The sequence below is a fragment of the Seriola dumerili genome, unplaced genomic scaffold, assembly GCF_002260705.1.
Source record: "Seriola dumerili isolate Sdu_G_001 unplaced genomic scaffold, Sdu_1.0 BDQW01000432.1, whole genome shotgun sequence".
NCBI lineage: Eukaryota > Metazoa > Chordata > Actinopteri > Carangiformes > Carangidae > Seriola > Seriola dumerili.
Window position 1 is genome coordinate 167427 of NW_019174687.1, and position 20926 is coordinate 188352.

The following is a 20926-nucleotide window of genomic DNA, read 5'->3' on the forward strand; positions in this document are numbered from 1 at the left end:
ATAACGAGAACAAAAACAATAGGGATCCAGCAGCATTCACTGCTAGGACCCTTAATAATAATAACAACAACAAAAACAATAGGCTTCCCGGCAGCATTCACTGCTGAGAACGCTAGAGAACAGAAAAAAAAGACAAGTGAAGCTAAATTTGAGTGAGGCAGGGTTGTCAGAATCAAGGGAGAATCTTGCTGTTTCAACGTGATACAAATCATCAAGAAGAACGACATGTTCAGCGCCGAGTCTCATCACCTAGTGGGAAGCTTTAGAGTGTACCAAGAAGAGGCCCAGAAGACTTTCTGTTTTATTTTATATCATTGTCTCTTTGGAGGAGAAATTATAGGAGATTAAAGCTTTTATTTAAAATTGTTCTCAGTTTCTTCTATAACTTTACATCTCATCTTTTATGAATGTGATCTCAAAACATTAGAAAAAATGTCTGTGCAGGTTGTTTTATGATAATCTACAATAATTAATGGCAACAAACAAAGAATAGAAAGAAATGTGCTATACTGATATAATTCGCAGACAGACAGGAATATTGTGTAGATGTTGGTTGAACACCATCAAGTCATCAAAGTCATTCACTGTCATCACATCTTGTCTTTGCACAGATGCAGCAGATGGTTAACTCGGATTCTCGGTTTACCAGCAGCCAACAGCCAATTGAAGCAGCTCTGGGACCCAGGAGCCAATCAGGCATGATTCAACAAAGTCAGTTGTCTACCATCAAGCAATCTCAGCTGGGGCTGAGTGGGAACTCCATTGCCCATAATTCTCCTTCACCCCCTGAAAGTAAATCCGCCACACCATCTCCCTCCAGTTCAGCACATGAGGATGAGAATGATGATGGACTCAGGGTAAAACACACACACACACACACACACACACACACACACACACACACACACACACACACACACACTATATCTCCTGTTTCTATGAGTTACTGAGTCATATATTGCTAAGCTGTAACAGCCATTTGTGGTCTGCTCTGTTGTGTATGTATGTGTGTGTGTGTAGACAGTGAAGAGTTGTTATGTTAATGTTATGTGTCATAATACACCCATTCTGCCTGCATATCAACTAGATGGAAATCACTGTTTGGTGTCTCACACTGAAACAAGCACTCTGCACCAAACTGACTGATCATATTCTGGGGAAATGAAACCACTATTGTACTGCTGAATGATACACAGTTTAGTAGGAACACCTATCTAAAACTAATGCAGTCCAATACAACAGTCCTGCAATAACTCTACTTGTCATGAAGGTTTCAATGTTGAGTCAAACTGGTAAGAATGTGTAGATTCAACTGTGAGATAATTTTGGAGGATGTAGTCTGTGGTGCTGTTGAACTGCACTGTATTATATTGAAAGGGTATTCCTATTATTTTGTCCACTCCATCTAAATTAATGAGGGTAGGCTTAACAACAGACACACATCTTTGTACAATGCAGCATAGTTCAACAGCAGCACAAATTGCAGCCTAGAAAATCACAATACTTTTAGAGGACATTAGTTTTAGATAGGGGTTCCCAATAAACTGACAACTGAGTATATTTACCAGCTTTATCATCTCATTGACTATGTATAGAACAGTGAGTTGTAGATGGGCAACATTTTAAGCCAGTATACAAGTAATACTAGCATCAGGAAGAAAATCTTGTAGGAAAGAAAATTAAGATTGGTTTTACCTTTACAACACATCCCTATACAAACAGTGGCTGTTTTTGCAAAGTTGCACATCATGTAGTATTCACTAAGTTATACTAGCCAATAGCCTTTAGTATTCATAAGAAAATGATAAATGTACATATATTAGGCAAGGCTGGTTTATTTGTATAGCTCCTTTAAAACCTTGGTTAATCTAAGGGGTCAGCACCAGGCAAAGAAATGCATAAGACCAACATTTAAGAACACAATGAAGGGGAAAAAATGTATGTCATGATTATGAAAAGAAATGAAATACAAAGAGACAAATAGAATAGAAGGGAAATACAGTTTCAGTGCAGTAATAAGTTACCGCAAATTTAATAAAGTGTTGTGACTCATTTAAAAGCCCACAGACCATATTTCATCACATTTAATCAGTCATTTCAATTTAATCATCATCTTCTTCCTGTAAGTGATGTGTTCCTACAGGAACATACAATTTTCTGCTAAAGTTAGAACAGTTTTGGTTATTTAACATGAGATTCATGCACTTTTGTTCTTCTCTGTGTTCTTGTCACTGGCTGGTTAATTATGTCACATACTTTTCAATCAAATCCAAGGGCAGTTGTGAGGCTGTTGCTTATTAGAGGATACCCACCCCCAGCCTGCTGTGCCCCGACAGGTCAGGGTCACCTTGGCCTTTTGTTGTCACTGACATCAGCGGTGCAATCTAACAAGGTCTAGTTGCCCACATTGAAACTCCATATTGCTGTTGGGGGGCAACTGGATAACATGCCTTTTTAAAGTCTAGTAGCAGAGCTTTTGCACTGCATGTGTTACATAGCTGTTAAAACATGAGTGGGTGGTAGTTGGCTACAGGGATACACAGTATATTCAAGATATATTATTCCTGTGACTAATAGATGAAAATAAAGGTGAAAGTCAGGAGAATGTGCATGTCTCAGCCATCCAGACCATGGATATCTAATTGATGTCTACAGGATGCATTTCAGCAGCATGTTTCATTGCCCATTTGACAAAACAAATGTTTTTAAATGATTTGGTTTTAATCAATATAAATGTTGGTAATGCTTTCTTTTACAGGTCCTAATCATATCGTGAAAGTTTCCTGTTAAGAAAAACAAAGTATTACCAAATGTGTGTACTGCCACTGATGTGCTACTTTTGCTGTGGTGTGATACAGTCAGTGTTCGTGTATGGTGTGGATGATTTTTAACCACTCTCTGAGAGGCTTCAGTTCTGCTGACTGGTGGGGAGTTTCCCCATGGTTCATCTCTGAATTGTACAATGGCTTGACATCAAACAAGAACAATGAGGTCACATGGTAGTGATGAGAGAGTCATCAAAGACACAAACAGACCTGTTAAAATGCCAGGTCGAAGACAAAAGAAGACAAAAGACATTACTCCTAAGAGAATCATACAGTCTTTATGCTTCCAGCTGGGGGCGTTGTGTTTTCAAGTCTCTTTCATTCTTGTGACTGCAATATCTCAGTAACACTTTGATGGAGTTTCTTCAAACTTACAACAAACAAGCGTTCACTTGGATTTAAGGAGTTTAAAGGTCAAATTTCAAGTCCACTATCATCACACAAGACACATTTTTGGCTTTGTGAACACGATATCTCAGTAACACATTGAGGGAATTTCTTCAAATTTAGCTATTGTCCTATATTCCTTTCAACCACCTTCTTCTCTTTGTAGCACGGTGGTGGAGCAGAGAAGCGGCCAGCAGCAGTAGATATCTCCAAGAAACCGAAAACACCAAAGAAGAAGAAGCGAAAGGACCCCAATGAGCCGGTGAAACCAGTGTCTGCCTATGCCTTGTTTTTCAGAGATACCCAAGCCAACATCAAGGCCCAGAACCCCAACGCCACTTTTGGGGAGGTGTCAAAGATTGTGGCGTCCATGTGGGATGGCTTGGGAGAGGAAGAGAAACAGGTAGATTTGACTATACCTTTCTGTTATCACTGTTGTCGATCATATTATCTTAAAAAAATATAATTATGGCTTCTTTATACTAATTAAAGTTATGAAATTAAATCCATAATTAATATCATAGTAATCAAACTGACAGGTTGATTGTAACTGCAGCTGATAATTTAGCAGAAAAGTGATGTGATGTAAATGTGTGCATAATGTGTATATAAATGCAATTTTCTTGCAAATCTTTACAGTTATTATGCAGCTGCATCAACATTAATGTGGTGATAACTCAGATGTTCAAATGTGATACATAAAAACACAAAAAGAGTGTTTGTTAAAAAAATAAAAAAAATAATTCAAAAGTTAGATTTTTTATCCACACTAGTATCAGTCAGACCAATACTTTGATTCAGACTAAAGTATCTTGACAACTATACTGGATGCATTGCCATAAAATTTTCGGAGAGACATTCATGTCCAGAGGATACATTTTAATGACCTTTGTGATCCTTTGAGTTGAGTCAAGTTTTTGCATGATGGTTGTACCTGATATACTGAAGATTTTTTCACTATAATAAAAACTGTAATTAGTAGGCAAGTAATACTTCACTAATTATAGTTTTTTACAGTTTCAGCAATGCTAATTAAATAAATTTGTACAAGTTATTTTTTCAAACTCAGGGTTTTGTAGAGAAGTAAAATATTTGTTTTTCAGGTATACAAGAAGAAGACAGAGACAGCTAAAAAGGAGTATTTGAAACAACTGGCTGCCTACAGAGCCAGCCTGGTCTCACAGGTACAACACACACACACTGATAAATAGGGACCACACATGCAAGGCAGCGTGGTCCCTTGTTCCAGCAGAGCTGAGAACCCTATTGTTTCTATTTGGATTTTCATTATTATTAGGGGTCCAAACTGAGGGGGCAGGGGACCACGCATGCAAGGCAGCGTGGTTCCCAGTTCCCAGTAGCTAGTGGTCAAAACAGGAAGTCTTTCATATCTTTGGCAAAATAATGTCTATTGACATGTAACTTTAGTCACCAGTTCCAGATATCACTGCGAGGGTAGCTACCAAATTTGGGGCTAATCCCCAATAAGGGGGCGCCACGAAGGTGAAAAGTTTATATCTCGTAATTGGCTGTATGGATTTGTACGAAATTTGGTGTGCATGATTAATCATCATTCCTGAGTCCATGCCTAAGTTTTGGTAATGATTAATTAAAGTGAGGGTGGCCTATCACAGAAAATCAAAATTCACCATGTTTCACCATTCAAATTTAAGAAATGCATAATAAATCACCCATAGGTTTCACAGAGCTGAACTTTGTTCTGGTTATTCACTGAATTCTGAGAAATGTTTGCCTAACTGCAACCTATGGTCAATTCTCAATCCATCACTCCATATTTATCACAATATTCAACTCAATTAACATGAAAACGACAAAAGACTATTTTAAATGCTGTGATGTTTGGCCTCTAACTCCCATATAATATGACACACATTCAGAAACCTTACATTATCTTGTTCACTGAAAGTAGCTGAATCTAATGATATAGTCCACGCCCATTTTCTCCTATCATATTGTTTCACAAAATCGTGAAATATGTAAAACCTACTTTTTCAAACTCCTCCTAGGCATTGAGTCCGATCTGCACAAAACTCTGCAGATAGATTCTAGACAAGATTTTGATCAAAGGTTCTATAAAGATTTGCATTGCTCTAAAATCCTAACTCTAATCTGTTCATACCTGTTTGCAGGTCTAGTTCAATTTACTGCTATTAAACTGATTAGGAGTAAACGGGTAACTCTGCAAATTGATTTTCTGTTCTGCTTTTCCTTGTTCTCCAGAGTTACAGTGACCCATCTGAAATGAAGCTGCCCCACTCCTCCTCCTCGTCTTCCTCTTCTTCCTCTCCCTCAATGTTTACACCCAAACCTTCAGTCTACCCTGGTCACCCAGGCCATCACCCTTCCTCCAGCTCACTTGCCCACCCACTCCCTCTTGCTCCCCCTCAGCACCCGGGCATGTACATGTTGTACCCTCACCCATCCCATCCTTCCCATGCCTCGAGCCCTGGTCTTGGCCCCCACCTGTCTCCTCCTCACACCCAGCTCCATCCCCAGCTCCAGGGTCTGTCCTCCAGAGGGACCATGCCACGGCCCAACATCCCCCACCAGGGAGCTCTATCCCTCAGCAGTGTGGTGGGGGCATCCACCCCTCCTCTCCAGGTCACCTCTCCCCTCCATAGCCAGACACAGCTGGGAGGACTGCACAGTCCACACCATCAGCACCAGCAGCTCAGTGGACACTCACTGGGAATGGCACACTCCCCTGCCATTACACAGGTGAGTCACTGTGTGACTCTGTTTTTTACTTGTTTGTCCATCAATAGTGCAAGTTGAACTTGTGTTAGTCAAGCTCTCCCTATTCAGCAAACAAAAAGAATTATGACATATTTTACAGCATTTTGAATTTCTGCCATGACATTTTAGTTGACTATCTTCAGGTAGAGTGAGAACAAAAGCCATAAATTGGTCAGGCGTAAGCCAACCTATTTTTACCTCACAGGGTCTTCATCAGGGCAAATATAAGGAAAAAGTGTTTGGTGACCTTTATGAGCTTGGATTGACTACTTGGAATTTGAACTACCTTACATTTATCATGCGCTCATGGTTTGCATTTGGTGGCATTTTGATTGAGGATTCACGTCATGGCATTTAGAGCAAAGGCCTAATTGGCTGATATGGTGATTGCGTCACAACTGGGGAAGAAAATTTTTACTTTGTCTTAATTTGGAATGTATACCGTGCACAATGTTCTGATCTTTATTCTATACTGTTTCTGCAATTGGTAATGAATACACTACTGCTTCACAAAAAACAAGTACTGATGCATTGCACCTTCAGATGTCAGACAAACTGTAAAAAAAAGATTTGTATATGTTTTCAGTTTTTTGGTACTGTCTTTTGCAATTAATTATTTTAATTTTTTACAGTTAGCATTAGCATTTCCATCTCCTTCTATAATTCATTGTGGGACAGTGCTGTTACTTAAATATCACCTTTTTTTCCCATATACCGATCAGCCGTAACATTATGACCAAGTAAATAACATTGATTATCTCGTTACAATGGCACCTGTCAGCGGGTGGGATATATTAGGCAGCAAGTGAACATTTAGTCCTCAAATTTGATGTGTTGGAAGCAGCAAAATGGGCAAGTGTAAGGATCTGAGTGACTTTGACAAGGGTCAAATTGTGATGGCTAGATGTCTGGGTCCGAGCAGCTCCAAAACTGCAGATCTTGTTGGGTACTCCCGGTCTGCAGTGGTTAGTACCTATCAAAAGTGGTCTATGGAAGGACAACAGGTGAACCGGCAAAAGGGTCATGGGCGCCCAAGGCTCAAAGCGTTTTCTCAAAAGTTACATATATTAATGTGGATACTACTCCAATGTTGTACCGCCCCTGTTACTGAATGCACTCTGGATTTAAAATGTGCTGTACACACCTCAAAAGACCTGATTTGGGACAGGTCGAGTCATGTGTCCAAAGATGGCTGTGCAGTGATTTGTTTGGCACAGTACAACAGGATTGATGTATTTTTCATTGCTGGTTTTCAGTGACAATGCTCTCGTCTCAACAACAGTTCACCTGGGATTAAGCACGCAACGAGGGGGCGGGGTTATGCAAATCTTTAGCTTGAAGACTATTGGTTATCCATTCAATGTAGAAACTGGATTGGATTCTTAGTGGTTTGCAAAACTGGGGGGGCCATCTTCTTGTCAGGGATTTAAGGGGATGGCAGTAGTAAGCGACTTGATATTTTCACAGCTTTTACTTTATACCTCTGAGTTTATAAAAAACTAGTCTAACTCACTGAATGTAGGCTGTGCGTGTAAACTTGCCAATGGGCACCTATTTTTGGCAGCATTCTCCTCCCTTTCTGCTTCCCCTTTGCTACAGCAAACAACACAACCTCCAAGTTGCAACCTACACATTGAAAATGGCAGGTTTTGAAGAAGATTTGGATCTTGCAATCACACAGTTGACATGCATCTTTGCTGTTTTCATGTCGTTTTCTTTGCGATGAATTAGCCATTTTAAAGATAGTGCTTGCTTGACCAAATGCAAATGTTCCACCAAGACAAATCCCCCACAACACTATTTTGCAGGGTCACCGTCGCTGCATCCTGGTCTCAGCACTGCCCACCATTTTTCCCCCAATAGCAGAATGACAATAGATGCAGCCAGACCATGCTCCAGCACTAACACAACACTGTCAAGATAGACTAATAAAAAACACAGTCCAAACCCATTTTCACAATGTGTGACAGAAGAAGAGGTGGATGGAGAGGCTGAAGAGGTAAAACACACACACGCAAACAGTGGAGATGAGATGGATGCTGAACACACATCCGCATTTCCTTGTGGACCTGAGTACTTAATAAGATAGAATTGTATTGAATTTAAGTTAAGTTAAATAAAGTTTATGTTGTTGGAAATGAATCCAGCCTACCCTAGTTATTAATCATGGTTATTAAGCGTGGTTGGTGATGGAATAGTTGACTTAGAAATGGATGATACAGATATGCTGACATACTGTAGAAGTAAAAAAAAAATGTTTGTAATAGTCAAGTTTTGGAAACATCCTATGTAAAATCTATTTTTAATGGCAGACATCAATTTTTGATTGGATATTAGTCAGACTTTTGGTCTATTTTGTCAACTTCTGTCTGACATTATCACATTAGAGACAGGTAGACAGAGACAGTCAGCCCCTTTGCCCCTTCACTGTCCTCTTGTCAGTTAGTCTGTTGATAGTTAATCAACAGAGGAGAAAGAGGAAGACAGGTGAAAGCATTATGAACATGAACTTGCGGTCAATCCAGTGTGAGATAGTGTGATGGTGCGAGTGTTTCCTCTAAATTGTTAAAGAAATGGGGGGATGGACTTCCACTGGGTCTCTCTTCCCATTTTATCTCCCTTTTTATAGTGGACTTTTAAATCTCACACTCCCATAATCCCCTTTCTCTCTCCATTTTGCATATTCCTAGCAAAAAAGTGAAAGAGACAACCCAAAAAAGTGAAGGAAAAAAGAGAGAGGACACAGTGACAGAGGTCCAAACTTTTTCTTATAGTGAAGAGTGAGAAATAGTGGGGGAAGGGAGAGAGAGGAGAGAGAGGGAGAGAGACAAAAGAGGCAGATGGGGTCTTTGTCAAGAGAGAGAGAGAGAAGAATTTGCTAAACAATGGATGAATAGGTGGGGGGGGGGGGGGGGGGGCAACCACCTGCTGTCCTCTTTCAGTCACAACACTCGGATTAATTCACCCCACCTCTCGCTCACTTTCTCACTCACTCTCTCGCTCTCCCTTTCTGTCTTTCTGTCTCTCTCTCTGTCTCTCTCTCTCTCTCTCTGTCTGTCTTTCTACCTCTCTGCCCCCCCACACACACACACACAGACACACACTCCTGCACTTTTATTCACTACACTCACTCCTTTTTCCCTTCTTCCATCTTTTAAGGTTTAAGATGCTCACCTACTTTTCCCTCTCCTCCTCCTGTTCCACTGCTTCCTCCTCTTATCTTACCTTTTCATCTTCACTTCTGCACAGCTTTCCTACTCCCTCCTGGCAATTATTCTGTAATTACCGCTGGTGAACCTGCGACTGCTCTGTTTCCTTTCCACTTGAGCTGGATACATGACTTCATCCATATTCCCGTAAATCAGAAACCATTTTGCTAAAGAAGTGCTTCACAAAAACCATCAGCTGCCTATAGACTAATCCACTTTGTAGGATGAGGAATATTAACCACCATTACTGTAAACACATTTTACAATTAAGCCCATGCAATAACACTGTGATGTGTGTAAAATATTTCACTTTTTATTCTTTCTCACTTCTTACTTTCAAAGTCTCACACATTTTGGCATAGTGGCATGATTAATATGCCAAATTAGCTGTCCTTCTTCAACAGTTATTGTTTGCAATGGATATACAGATTATTCAATTCAATTCAATTCAATTCAATTCAATTCAATTCAATTCAATTCAATTTGTTTCACTTCAAATGGCTTTATTGGCATGAACAAAAACATGTTGCCAAAGCAGTTTACAAAATCTTGAAATACATTAATTATCATCAATGTGTCATCTACTGATCAGTCCATTGTTTGATTTTCATATAATTCATACAATAATTCAATACAATATAAAACAATGGTATAAAGTGTAATAAACATCATACAGATGTGTAGTGTGGATGTTGTTGTGATTCCCTCAGGCTGTGGCAGGCAGAGGAGCTGCCTTTGTCATTTGAAAAAATCACCAAACATCAATTAAACACAAAAACTGTGCTGTGATTTCAGATATATTTACTTATCAAATGATCACAGAAAGTTAGAGGTGGCAGAATATCTTTCTTATTTACCAGGCTCTGTCGGACATTCATGATTGTAGAGCTGACCCTGCTGTTGCGGTCCAACCAAATATGTCTTTGTGTTTAGATTTGACTCAGTAATGACTCTAAGCACCAATCCTTCAACCATTACTTACTGTTGATATGGTAATTTGGTTATAGTTATTAAGTTAATTATTAATCAGAGGTCCAGATAAATAGTAATAATTTGGGACTGAACCGATATGGGCTATTTTGTCTATGTTTTTAGGCTGGTGCCCCTGAGGACTTTAATACATTTTAAAGTTATTAATTAACATTAATATTTTTAATATTTTCTTAATTTATGATAGCCAATAAATTGATAGACAGCCGAAGGTCCAACATTATGGTGTCCCACTCGTGAAGCAGAGCTCAGACCCAAAGACATTAAAACTTCCACAGTGAAGAAAGAGCGCTAGAAAGTACACTGCCTGGCTCCTCTCTCACGTCTGCACAGCTGGTCAGTCAGCGCATGAAGTGAGTGTAATTGTCCGATCATCTGACACATATCAGACATCGACAAGGTGTGGGGAGAGGGGTATCTGACACTATCTGACTATCTGACATGCAGTTCAGAAGGGCAATAAATCCCACTTAACTGTTGAGAGTGTGGAAGTAAATCAGTGAGCTAAACTACAAAAAGTAACTTCAGGTTATTTTACAACATCATCAGGCACCTGTCCCCTGGAGATGTGTGACTCACAGTCTGAGAACCTTAGATCTAAATCAAAACTTTGTCTGGTTTTAAGAGACATCAAGGCTTTTTGCCAGCAACCAAATTCACACTTTTCTTGGATGTGTTGTCATCAGATGCTCTCAACTTCAACTTTTAGTTGAGTCAGAAAGTAAAATCTACCAACTTCCATGAAATGAATTTCACTTTGCTTCCAGCACCACCAATACTGCAAGAACACTTAAATGCATCTTGCTGCGCCACTGAAGTAGCGTTGCTCCTCTGGTATCACACATCACTGTGTATCAGCAGCTGGAATATTGTTTGTTTGGATTTTCACAGCTCATGTCAGGAGAGTACACATCTGTATATGACCAGCCACCCTTTCTTCTTATTTCTTCTTTTTTCAGTGTGTTGACACAGTCTGCATATATGCTGTTTACATAACTAGATGTGTTTTAATTCCAGGGCTACCTCCCCTCCATCCAGTCTGACTACCAGCCAATAGGAGGAGGTATGCTTAATGGTGGAGCAGTGATGTCATCATCAGTGGACTACCATCAGATGGGGCGACACACACCAAATAACAACCCCTCTCTGGACTGGAGCACTGATTACCATGGCAACGGGTAGGTATTAGTCTTTGATTGTTAAATTTTTTTTTTCTAATTAAATTTTTAATTAAAGCTGCAAGCAGTGTTAAGCAGGCCCTCGCACTCCTGCGGACACCGGGGATTCTGGTCACGGTTGCCCTGCATTGTCACAACCACACAACACCGTGCTCATGAGCAAGATTTCCTACATGAACTGTATGGCGGAGGAGAAGGCGTATTGCACGAAAGATGCACGAAACACGCATTATCTTGCAGACGAGACCATGAAAATCTCATGAGAAAATCTGAGAAAAAAGATTTATGTCCTATTTTCAGTAGGTGGCGATGTGACTGTAGTGTAATGTTAGTATACATATGTCTTCAGTGTGACACTGTCATCAAACGTGAAATTTGGGGAATATTGGACAAATTATCATAGAGTTATAACCGCTTCCTATATTTCCATTAGGTGGCGCTATTAGTATTACTAAATATGAGCATGTAGATGTGTTCAGGGTGGGAGTCTTATCATACCTATAAAGTTTCGGCCTGTTTTGACAATGCATAATGGAGTTATGGCGAGTTGGATCGAAGGATCGAAATTCACTGTGCCCCCACAGGCAGGCTGTTCCACAAAACGTCACAGTTTTGACTACAGTGCATCATCAAGTTCTTAAGCATTTCCTGACCATGTTTGGGTCAAGATTCGCACAACCCGCTATGAGCAATATATCAAAGGGTAAAACATGACACTTCCTTTTTCCACTAGGGGGCGCTATGAGTATCACTGAATATGAGCATATGAGTGTGTTCAGGGCAGGACTCTAATCACAGACATAAAGTTCAGGGCAGTTTGGACAATTTGTGTCGGAATGAGAGCGAGTTGAATTTTCATGGTGGAGGATCAAAATTCGACGCACCACCGAGGGCAGGTCCTCCAACGAAAACTCAAAAGCATCGCAATTTAAAGTCACAAAGGTCTTAAGATGAGATTGACCACAGTTCCTGTCGATCTTGAATTCCCTAGGAGGATTTTGTTAAAGTATGTGATTGCCAAATTGCAAAAACGGCACCAAAATTGCAAATTGAATTCAAAATGGCTTCTTGTTAGGTTTAGGGTATGGGTCCATGAGGCTTTTTTGTGAGGCTTGACATGTTACATGGGCCTACCGATTTTTGTGCATATAGGTAAAACACAAAGCGGGGGCTTTTTAAAAATGACTAGGTGGCGCTATTGAGCCATTTTGCCTTGCCCATGGGGGGGATCTATAAAATATGTAAAGTTTCACCAGGCCTGATGCATGTGCAGAGTTTCATGAGTTTTTGAACATGGGGAAGGCTTCAAAAAGGCGATTTCTCTTCCGGCCGGAATAATAATAATCAATACAGTTTCAATAGGGTCCTCGCACCCTTCAGTGCGCTCGGGCCCTAAAAACATAATGTAATGTTACAGGACTGGTCTATAAATGAGAGAAGAAAAAGGCACAGCACATACATAATAAGGGAAACAATGCTGAACAAACAAAGTTGAATGATGAATTGTGATGTGTACACAGATCAGATTCGTACAATGTCCCCAAATCAGGAGTTTTTCCCTGATTTAAGTCCAAAATTTATTGGATTCCATTTCTGCAGAAAACGATCAGTTCTTCCATCGATGTAATGTCCTATTTTTTCCGGAGTCACAACCTCAGAGATCAGAGATTTCCACATGGAGTTAGACGGTGGTTCGTCCGTAACCCACTTCACCATGATGATTTTCCTGGCCAACATTAAGAGAGCTTGAACAACTTCCTCATATTGTTTAAAAGAGTCAGGGACAACTCCAAACAGACATAGAAGTGGATTTGCTGACACCCGTTGACCTACTGCTATACTGATGTTTGCACAAACTGCCTTCCAGAATAAATGAATTTTATTGCATTCCCATAAACAATACAGCCTAGTACCAACATGAGTTTTACATTTGGGACAACTTGATGACATTTCTGCTTTATACTTGCTGTAAATATACAATGATATATAGATGTTATGTAGGATACTATATCTTTATAGATATCTTTATCTTTAAGGCAACTGCAAGATCCCATCCCACACACACATTATCCATCACACATTTGAACAGTGTACAGTAAGACGTTTGTAGCCATGAAAGACTGTCCACACTCAAACTTAGTATCTTAGAATTAAATTTAGATATGAAACATTTTAGCTCCCCATGGTCCAGGAAAAATGTCTTTAGCAGATGTCAGTAATTTGAAATTACAGCTAGTTGGCTTTCTTATATACATAACGTGTGACCTGTAGGTATTTTCAAAAATACTTATTTGATATGTGGTTCTGAGCCTTCAATGATTCAGATGCTTTAAATTTCCTGTTCTCATAGAGATCGTAGACTCTAGTAATGCCTGCTCTTTTCGCAATTCCTTTAACTGTTTATCCAGCAAGTTCACAGGAGAAAATGGTTTACATATAACTGACTCCAAGTGGAACCAAGCAGAATCTGAATGCTTGTTCACCCAGGAAGATATAATTCTGGCTTGTATAGACAATATGTAGTATTGTATGTTAGATAAGCTCCACCCACCTTGTTCTTTTGGCAGCTGTAATGTCTCTAATTTCACGTTAGGTTTCCTGCCGGCCCAAATAAAGTCTGCCATTGCTTTATTAATATCGTTAATATCACTAGACTTTAGAACCACAAAAACATAGATGTAGAATATAATATTTTTGGAAGGATTGTCATCTTGATCAGGTTAATTCTACCAAGAAATGATATTGGGAGATTCCTCCATCATGTTTAATGTCTTTGAGATTCGTCAATTTAAACGTAGCAGATAACAGACCGTTTGTCAAAACCAAGGCCATAGGTGCTTTATATAAGAGCTAAATCCACCCAAGAAAAATATGATCCAAATTTCTTCATTACTTCAAACATATATTCCCATTCAATTCTATTGAATGCTTTTTCCCGCCCATAGAAATAACAGCACCCGGTAACAAAGGTTAAGGTAATGAATAACACTGAATAGGCGCCTTGTGTTATAATAAGAGTTCCGACCCTTAATCAAACCTGTCTGGTCCGCATCCATAATGGACAGTAAAACCTGCCATGTCCCCTGTTCTGTCACTGAAGCTAACAGCAAGTTATCACTTGAAACATCACTGAATACAACTGCAGTCACTGCTTTGAACTGCAGCCGGTAGAAAAGAGACTTTGGGTCTTTTGAGTAAAACAAGTTAACAGCTGACATTAAAATGAGACTTAAATAGACGTTATATCTCAGCATTAAAACATCTGAAAACGACTGAGGCTATGTCCACACTACTACGTTTTCATTTTCAAACAAAAACAATCTCCATCCACACTATCACACATACATACATGACCAATCACATACACTAGCCATGATTAGCCACACAAAATACTACGAATGAGGAACAGCAAAGACAGCTGCAGTGTTAAAATGCAGAATTTAGGGGTGTCAAGTAGCTCAGTTGGATGAGCATCCGCCCCATGTGTAGAGGCTACAGTCCTCGCTGCAGTTGGCCCCGGTTTGAGTCCTGCATCGGACAGCCCTTAGCTGCATGTCATTCCCCCTCTCTCTGCCTCCCCATTTCCTGTCTCTCTCTACTGCACTATCAATAAAGGCACAAAAAGCCTAAAAAAAAATAATTAAAAAAATGCAGAATTTAACTGAACAGCAGCTGCTTGCAAAGACAACAAGGTCAATAACATTTCATTATCCATGTTTGTACTAGTTTTCAAAGTAAAACGGGGCCAGCAGAGTTTCTGAAAGTCCGTTTTAGGTGCTCCAAAACTCCGGAGTAGCGTGGATAGGAGGAGGAAATGTAGCCTGAAATGCACTAGCTCAGACAGGGAAGAGATGGACTACTGCAGTGGGAGTGTCAAGTTAAAAGTGTTAAATTGCCCAACAAAGGCTCGCTAGATTGTAGATTTCAATATTTGGTATTTTTACAACAACTTTACAATATCTGAGGTCTGTTTGGTTAGAACAGTGAAGTCCAGTGTCCTGTTCTTGTTAAATTAAGCAATATCAGAAATTATGTTGTACAGAATATCAGCAGGGCTGTGATTCAGGGTAGGTCCTGTTGCCTCGTACCTAGGACTGAATCACAACCAATATCACAACCTCAAGTGTGACATTGCTTTTATACACAGGGTTCCCACAGTCATGAAATTCCTGGAAAAGTTATGAAATTAGAAAAACAGTTTTCCAGGCCTGGAAATGGTTTGGAATTAATGGAATACACACATGAATACACACCGTTTTAGCCTATTGTCCAAAATATGTTAATCAGTCCCTTCAGAAAGTTGCAATGTTGCGATCGCAATAATTAAAGCAAATTCAACCAATCCCTGTGAATTCTGTGCAACCTTTCTTGTCCAATCACCGCAACCCTTCTGATCAAAAATCATCATAGTTTCCTGCAAGTTGCACCAATCACCACTCCCTCTGCTAAACTTTGATGTACATCGCCAAACTCACGTCTTTCTTTTGAAGCATGCTGTGAAGCTGCAGATATGTGTGACACGAACGGCTCACATTTTCGAACAAAAATTACTGTTAAAGACTGTAAAGCAATTCCTCATGTCTTGATGGAAACGGGGTTAAATTGTTTTGTAACATAGGTGTAGTGCTGCTGGAGCCATCGTAATGACGCTCTGCTACTTTTTTTATCCAGATGAAATAAAATATCTACAGTTCACATTATCCGGTTGATATTTATTCACATTTTAAGCGGTTGAACACCGATCATCACTAAAGATTCTGTCATGTAGAGAGCTGATAAAAACAAATGGTCAAAGTTGTCATATTGGCATTTAAGGTATATTGATTGATTTCCAAACATCAATCACGCATCAAGCAACACTCAAGAAAACCTTAAAAGATGCCGGTAGCTGCTGATAGCCTGTGAGCTACTCAGTGAATTACATTGTTGATCAGTAAAGATTAAAAGAAAAAATTCTTTCAATCATCTTCCACTCGTGATTATACTGTTTCATAGGCAGAAATCTCACTGGTACAAGTTGCCTTTGAATTTTAATCATTATTATTATTATTATTATTATTATTAAAGAAGATGGCAACAATTTTTATTTTCTCCTGCGGTTTCATTGAAAAAAAAAACACCTAAAAACATCACAACATTCATTGCAACTTTTAAGGAAAGCTGCCGCGAAATCAGGTATTTTAGCCAGCAATAATCCCAAAAAAAGCCAGCGAAATCCTGGAGAGATTGGTTAATAAAATTTACATAACATGTCTTACGCTATGAAATACATTCCTGGTATTGAAATTAACTTTTAGATAGGCAAGCCAAAAAACCCTGTAATTTAAATCTTCTATGCATTATTACTTTAAAATTGATAAATGAGGCAAAAGCTGAGATTCACTTAAGCCAATGCATGATTAGTGAAGCATATGGGTGGGTGCAATAATGAGGCTGGTACTGGACTGTTGCTAAGCAACACATAAACATTTTCCTGACCAGATCGATATCATATGAGTGCACCTGGAGGTGTGCACTGAAGTATCCAGGCCTCTTCCCTTCACCCTCTTCTGACGACCATACATTATTTAATTAAGGCCTGAGCACCAAGCTTTCAAGGACCCTATTGAAACCTCGCTGTTTATTAGGGCCTGAGCACTTTTTGCCTTCTTTGAGGCCTTTCCCATTCTCAAAAAGTCATGAAACTTTGCACACACATCTGGCCTCGTGAAAATTTACATCTGGTATGGGTCGCACTAATAGGCGTGACAATATGGCTTGACAGTGCCCCCTACAAAATTTCAACGAGGCCCTTCCTATACCTGCAGTTTGACCTACAAGTACGAAAATTGGTAGGCACATGTATCAGCCACGACTTACAAAAAAGCCTCTTGCACCCAAACTCTAAACCCAACAGGAAGTCAGCCATTTTAAATTAAATTTGCAATTTTGGCACCATTTTGGCGATTTAAGGGTCACATACTTTAACAAACTCCTCCTGGGGAATTCAAGATCGACATGATCTTTGGTCAGACTCATCTTAAGACCTTTGCAACATTAAATTGTAAATCTTTTGAGTTTTCGTTGGAGGACCTGCCTGTGGTGGCGCAGCAAATTTCTATGATTCGCCATGAAAATTCAACTTGCTCTCATTCCAACTCAAATTGTCCAAACTGCCCCAATCTTTCTGTGTGTGATAAGAGTCCTGCCTTAAACACATTCATATGCTCATATTCAGTGATACTCATAGTGATTCAGTGATAACTTGTTGCAACAGGAAATGTCATGTCATATTCAGGAAATGTCATGTTTACACTTTGATATACTGCTCCTAGAAGGTTAACCACATCCACCTTAAACTTGGTCATGAAATTCTTAAGATTTTGATGATGCCTTGTCGTGAAAACCTGTGAGTTTTTGTGGAACAGCCTGCCTGTGGGGGCACAGTGAATTTCGATCCTTCGATCCAACTCGCTATAACTCCAGCATGCATTGTCCAAACTACCTCAAACTTTATATGTTTGAGAGGAATCCCAGCCTGAACACATCTATATGTTCATATTTAGTAGTACTCATAGCGCCACCTCATGGACACATGTAACATTATATTTTACTTTTTCATTCACTTTTCCTAGCAGGTTAATCTGACCCTTGAAACAAGAGTCAGAAAATACTTTCTACAACCTGATGATGCTTTATTGTGAAAATATGAACCATGATGTGGCTGTAATGGCGCAGCAAATTCTCAACAGAAAGTAGCTCTAAATCCATTATACAAAGTCCGATGTGCCTCAATCTTTTGTCACAAAATCTTTCCTGATGGAAGATTGTGAAAATTGTGAGTTTTCACTTAAGGGTGTGGTTTCTGCAGTGCGCTGAATTCTGAAACAGGAAGTGGTTATAACTCTATTATACTTTGTCTAATCTACCCCAAATTTCACATGTTTCATTACAGTCTCATACTGAAGACATCTGCATATGAATATTACACCATAGTCACAGCGCCACCTACTGAAAGTATGACATAACTCTTATGTGAGTGACATTACATTTTCATTGTGTGGTCTGATACAGAGCCTTGTGTGTGCCTCTTGCGGGATCTCTGGCTCCACCTGGTGGACCTAATTAAGAATGACAGCAAACATACATTATCTTCAGTAAGTTTAAATCTATTGTGTATTGTCCAGTCCTTCCCAAATTTCATATGTTTGATGACAGTCTCACACTGTAGACAGCTGCATAGTAATATTAAGTCATAGTCACAGCACCACCTCCTGAAACAGGAATTAACTCTTGTGTGACAATCATTTAATTTACATGACATTTTCATTGTAAGGTTTGATACAGAGCCTCATGTGTGCCTATTATGTGGTCTCTTGCTCCACCTAGTGGTCACAATAAAGAATGCAAATAAAAATGCTATACATCTTTTCTGCTGCCACACAGTCTGTCCAATAAATATTAACCTGTGAGTCAGGGTGTGAAGGAGTGCAAAGACCCAATCAATGCTGCTTGCAGCTATTATTCAAATGTTATTTATGAAAAAATTTTCATCTTCTTCATCATCATCTACATAGTCTGTTACAATCTAACATAACGATAATGACCGTTAGTGTAATGTAATTAACAGTTAATACAACACCTGTAAAATGGAGTGATACATGTAGTTAAAAGTCCCAGTGCTGCTGTGCTCTATATCAGCACTCCTGGAATAGCTCTCGTCCAATCAAATTACTTGATCGGAACTAACTGTTGTATAATTGGATTTAATTCAAGTTTACATTGGCTTGTCAGCAAATAAAACATTTGTTTCTTACAAAATATGTATGATTTTGTGTTAGGTATGTTGTAAATGCCACCAGGGCACTCAGACCCCATCTTTAGCTTTAACCTTGATTGTGTGGAAATTGGTCAAAATGTGTCTCAGTAACTAGCTGATACTCTTAGTTGATACTGTTAGCTGATACTAACTGATACTAACTAGCTGATACTGTTAGTGTACTAATACTGTTAGTGCAGTATTTACCAAGCCTACTGTGTGCTGTGCAAGCTGCAAGAGGTATCACCCTTCATCTCAACATTCATCTCAGACCCATGTATTAAAACAATGGGACAGTAAATATCCACTGTACTGATTACCGATTGTTTTTCCATCCTCACTTTTTGTTTCTCCTCTCCTCTTCCAGAGGTGTTCAGAGAGACAAATCTCTGTATCTGAGCTAATCTCAGGACAAATCTCAACCAGGGCCTTGAACTGCCACATCATGGAAACCTCCAGCCTCACCTCTACACGAAAATAGGCCAGTTTAGTCCAACCTTAACCCAAGGAGGACTCCACCAACCAAGAGACCACCTAAACCTGAACTAAACCTGAGTTCAACAACTCCAAACAAACAAAATGCTAAGCAGCTGAAAGATGGAATATTATGTGCACTAACACTCTCCTGTGTGTCCTCTGAGGGACAACAGGACAGTGCTATTACATCTATTACTGGTTTTATCTTTTTCTCCTGATCATTTACTATAATTTAATTTAAATTGAAAATGTTTACACCAGCGAGGAGCGGTGGGCAGGCACTGTGCTGTGAACCATGCTAAAAGATGTATGTACCCCAAATTCTGTCGAATTTCCAGAAAGCCCTGAAAAATTCATATCAAGTTTCGCATTTAGTAAAAATGGTGTTTACAATAATTTCCAAAAAGGCTCTGAAGAGCAGGTGTAAATTCCTGTAACATAAAACTGTTTATTTCTCTTTGACCTCATAATTACTATATCCTTCTCCAACCAAAGTCAGAGGTTCACATCACACAAACGAAGGGTTAAAAACCAAATACAACAGATCCTCACAAAATGTTTCCCCAAATTATATGAAACGAAGCCTTTGATTTGATGCAGCACTGACTTAGGTACAACACAGTTTGTGTAGAGAAAACAAACATGATGATTCTGACTGTGATAATAAGTGTATTCACACTGCCTTATTCAGCTAAAGAAAGCCTGTTTGACTGTGCACTGGCTGAATAATTGTGTATGATTAAAGAACTCTGATTGTTATCTCACAGTGAGGCTCAGATCTGCAGGATACAAATGTATTTTAATCCTTGAAATAATGAAATATCAAACAATTCTTTGTTAAATAAAAAGAAACACAAATACTCCTTTGTAGAATGACAGCTCCTCCTCCTGGCATATGTCTGTTGATAATAATAATAATTTGGATCCAAACTGTGTGTGAGTGTGTGAAGTGTTAATGAGAGAGTGATGGATTGGGTTGCATGGTCTCTTTTGTCTCTGTTTCTCTGTGTTGAGAAGCTATTTAAGAAACTATAACTATTGGTGGGTTGTCTATGTTTTAATGTTGTTTTTTTAATCAGTTCAAGTTTTGTTTTAGTGTCGTTGATGATAATGATGATGATGATGATGATGATGAGAGACATATCTCTTGCTCTCTATGTCCTTTGTATTACTGTGTTTTTTGGCAGATGAAAGGACTCTGGGCATCAACGACCATGAAGATTTTTTTATTTTTAGATTCTAATAATGTGTTTGAGAATAAAGTCAGTGCTGCATTGATATGCAGTCATTACTCGAAAACCTGCC

The 20926-nt window shown here is 39.2% G+C and overlaps 1 protein-coding gene across 2 annotated transcripts in view; it reads left to right on the forward strand.

Annotated features, from left to right (window-relative positions):
* tox (thymocyte selection associated high mobility group box) overlaps positions 1 to 20476 on the forward strand; it is a 59107-nt gene extending 38631 nt beyond the window's left edge. Inside the window, exons 5-10 of one of the 2 annotated variants that reach the window (XM_022761828.1) lie at positions 612 to 857; positions 3379 to 3615; positions 4316 to 4396; positions 5454 to 5951; positions 11186 to 11346; positions 19512 to 20476. In XM_022761828.1, coding sequence (XP_022617549.1) covers positions 612 to 857; positions 3379 to 3615; positions 4316 to 4396; positions 5454 to 5951; positions 11186 to 11346; positions 19512 to 19548 — 1260 coding nt within the window. In that variant the 3' untranslated portion in view covers positions 19549 to 20476. Of the gene's footprint in view, positions 1 to 611; positions 858 to 3378; positions 3616 to 4315; positions 4397 to 5453; positions 5952 to 11185; positions 11347 to 18399; positions 18469 to 19511 lie in introns of those variants that run through there. The other variant, XM_022761827.1, reaches the window with a different exon arrangement.
* Positions 20477 to 20926: the final 450 nt, after the last annotated feature.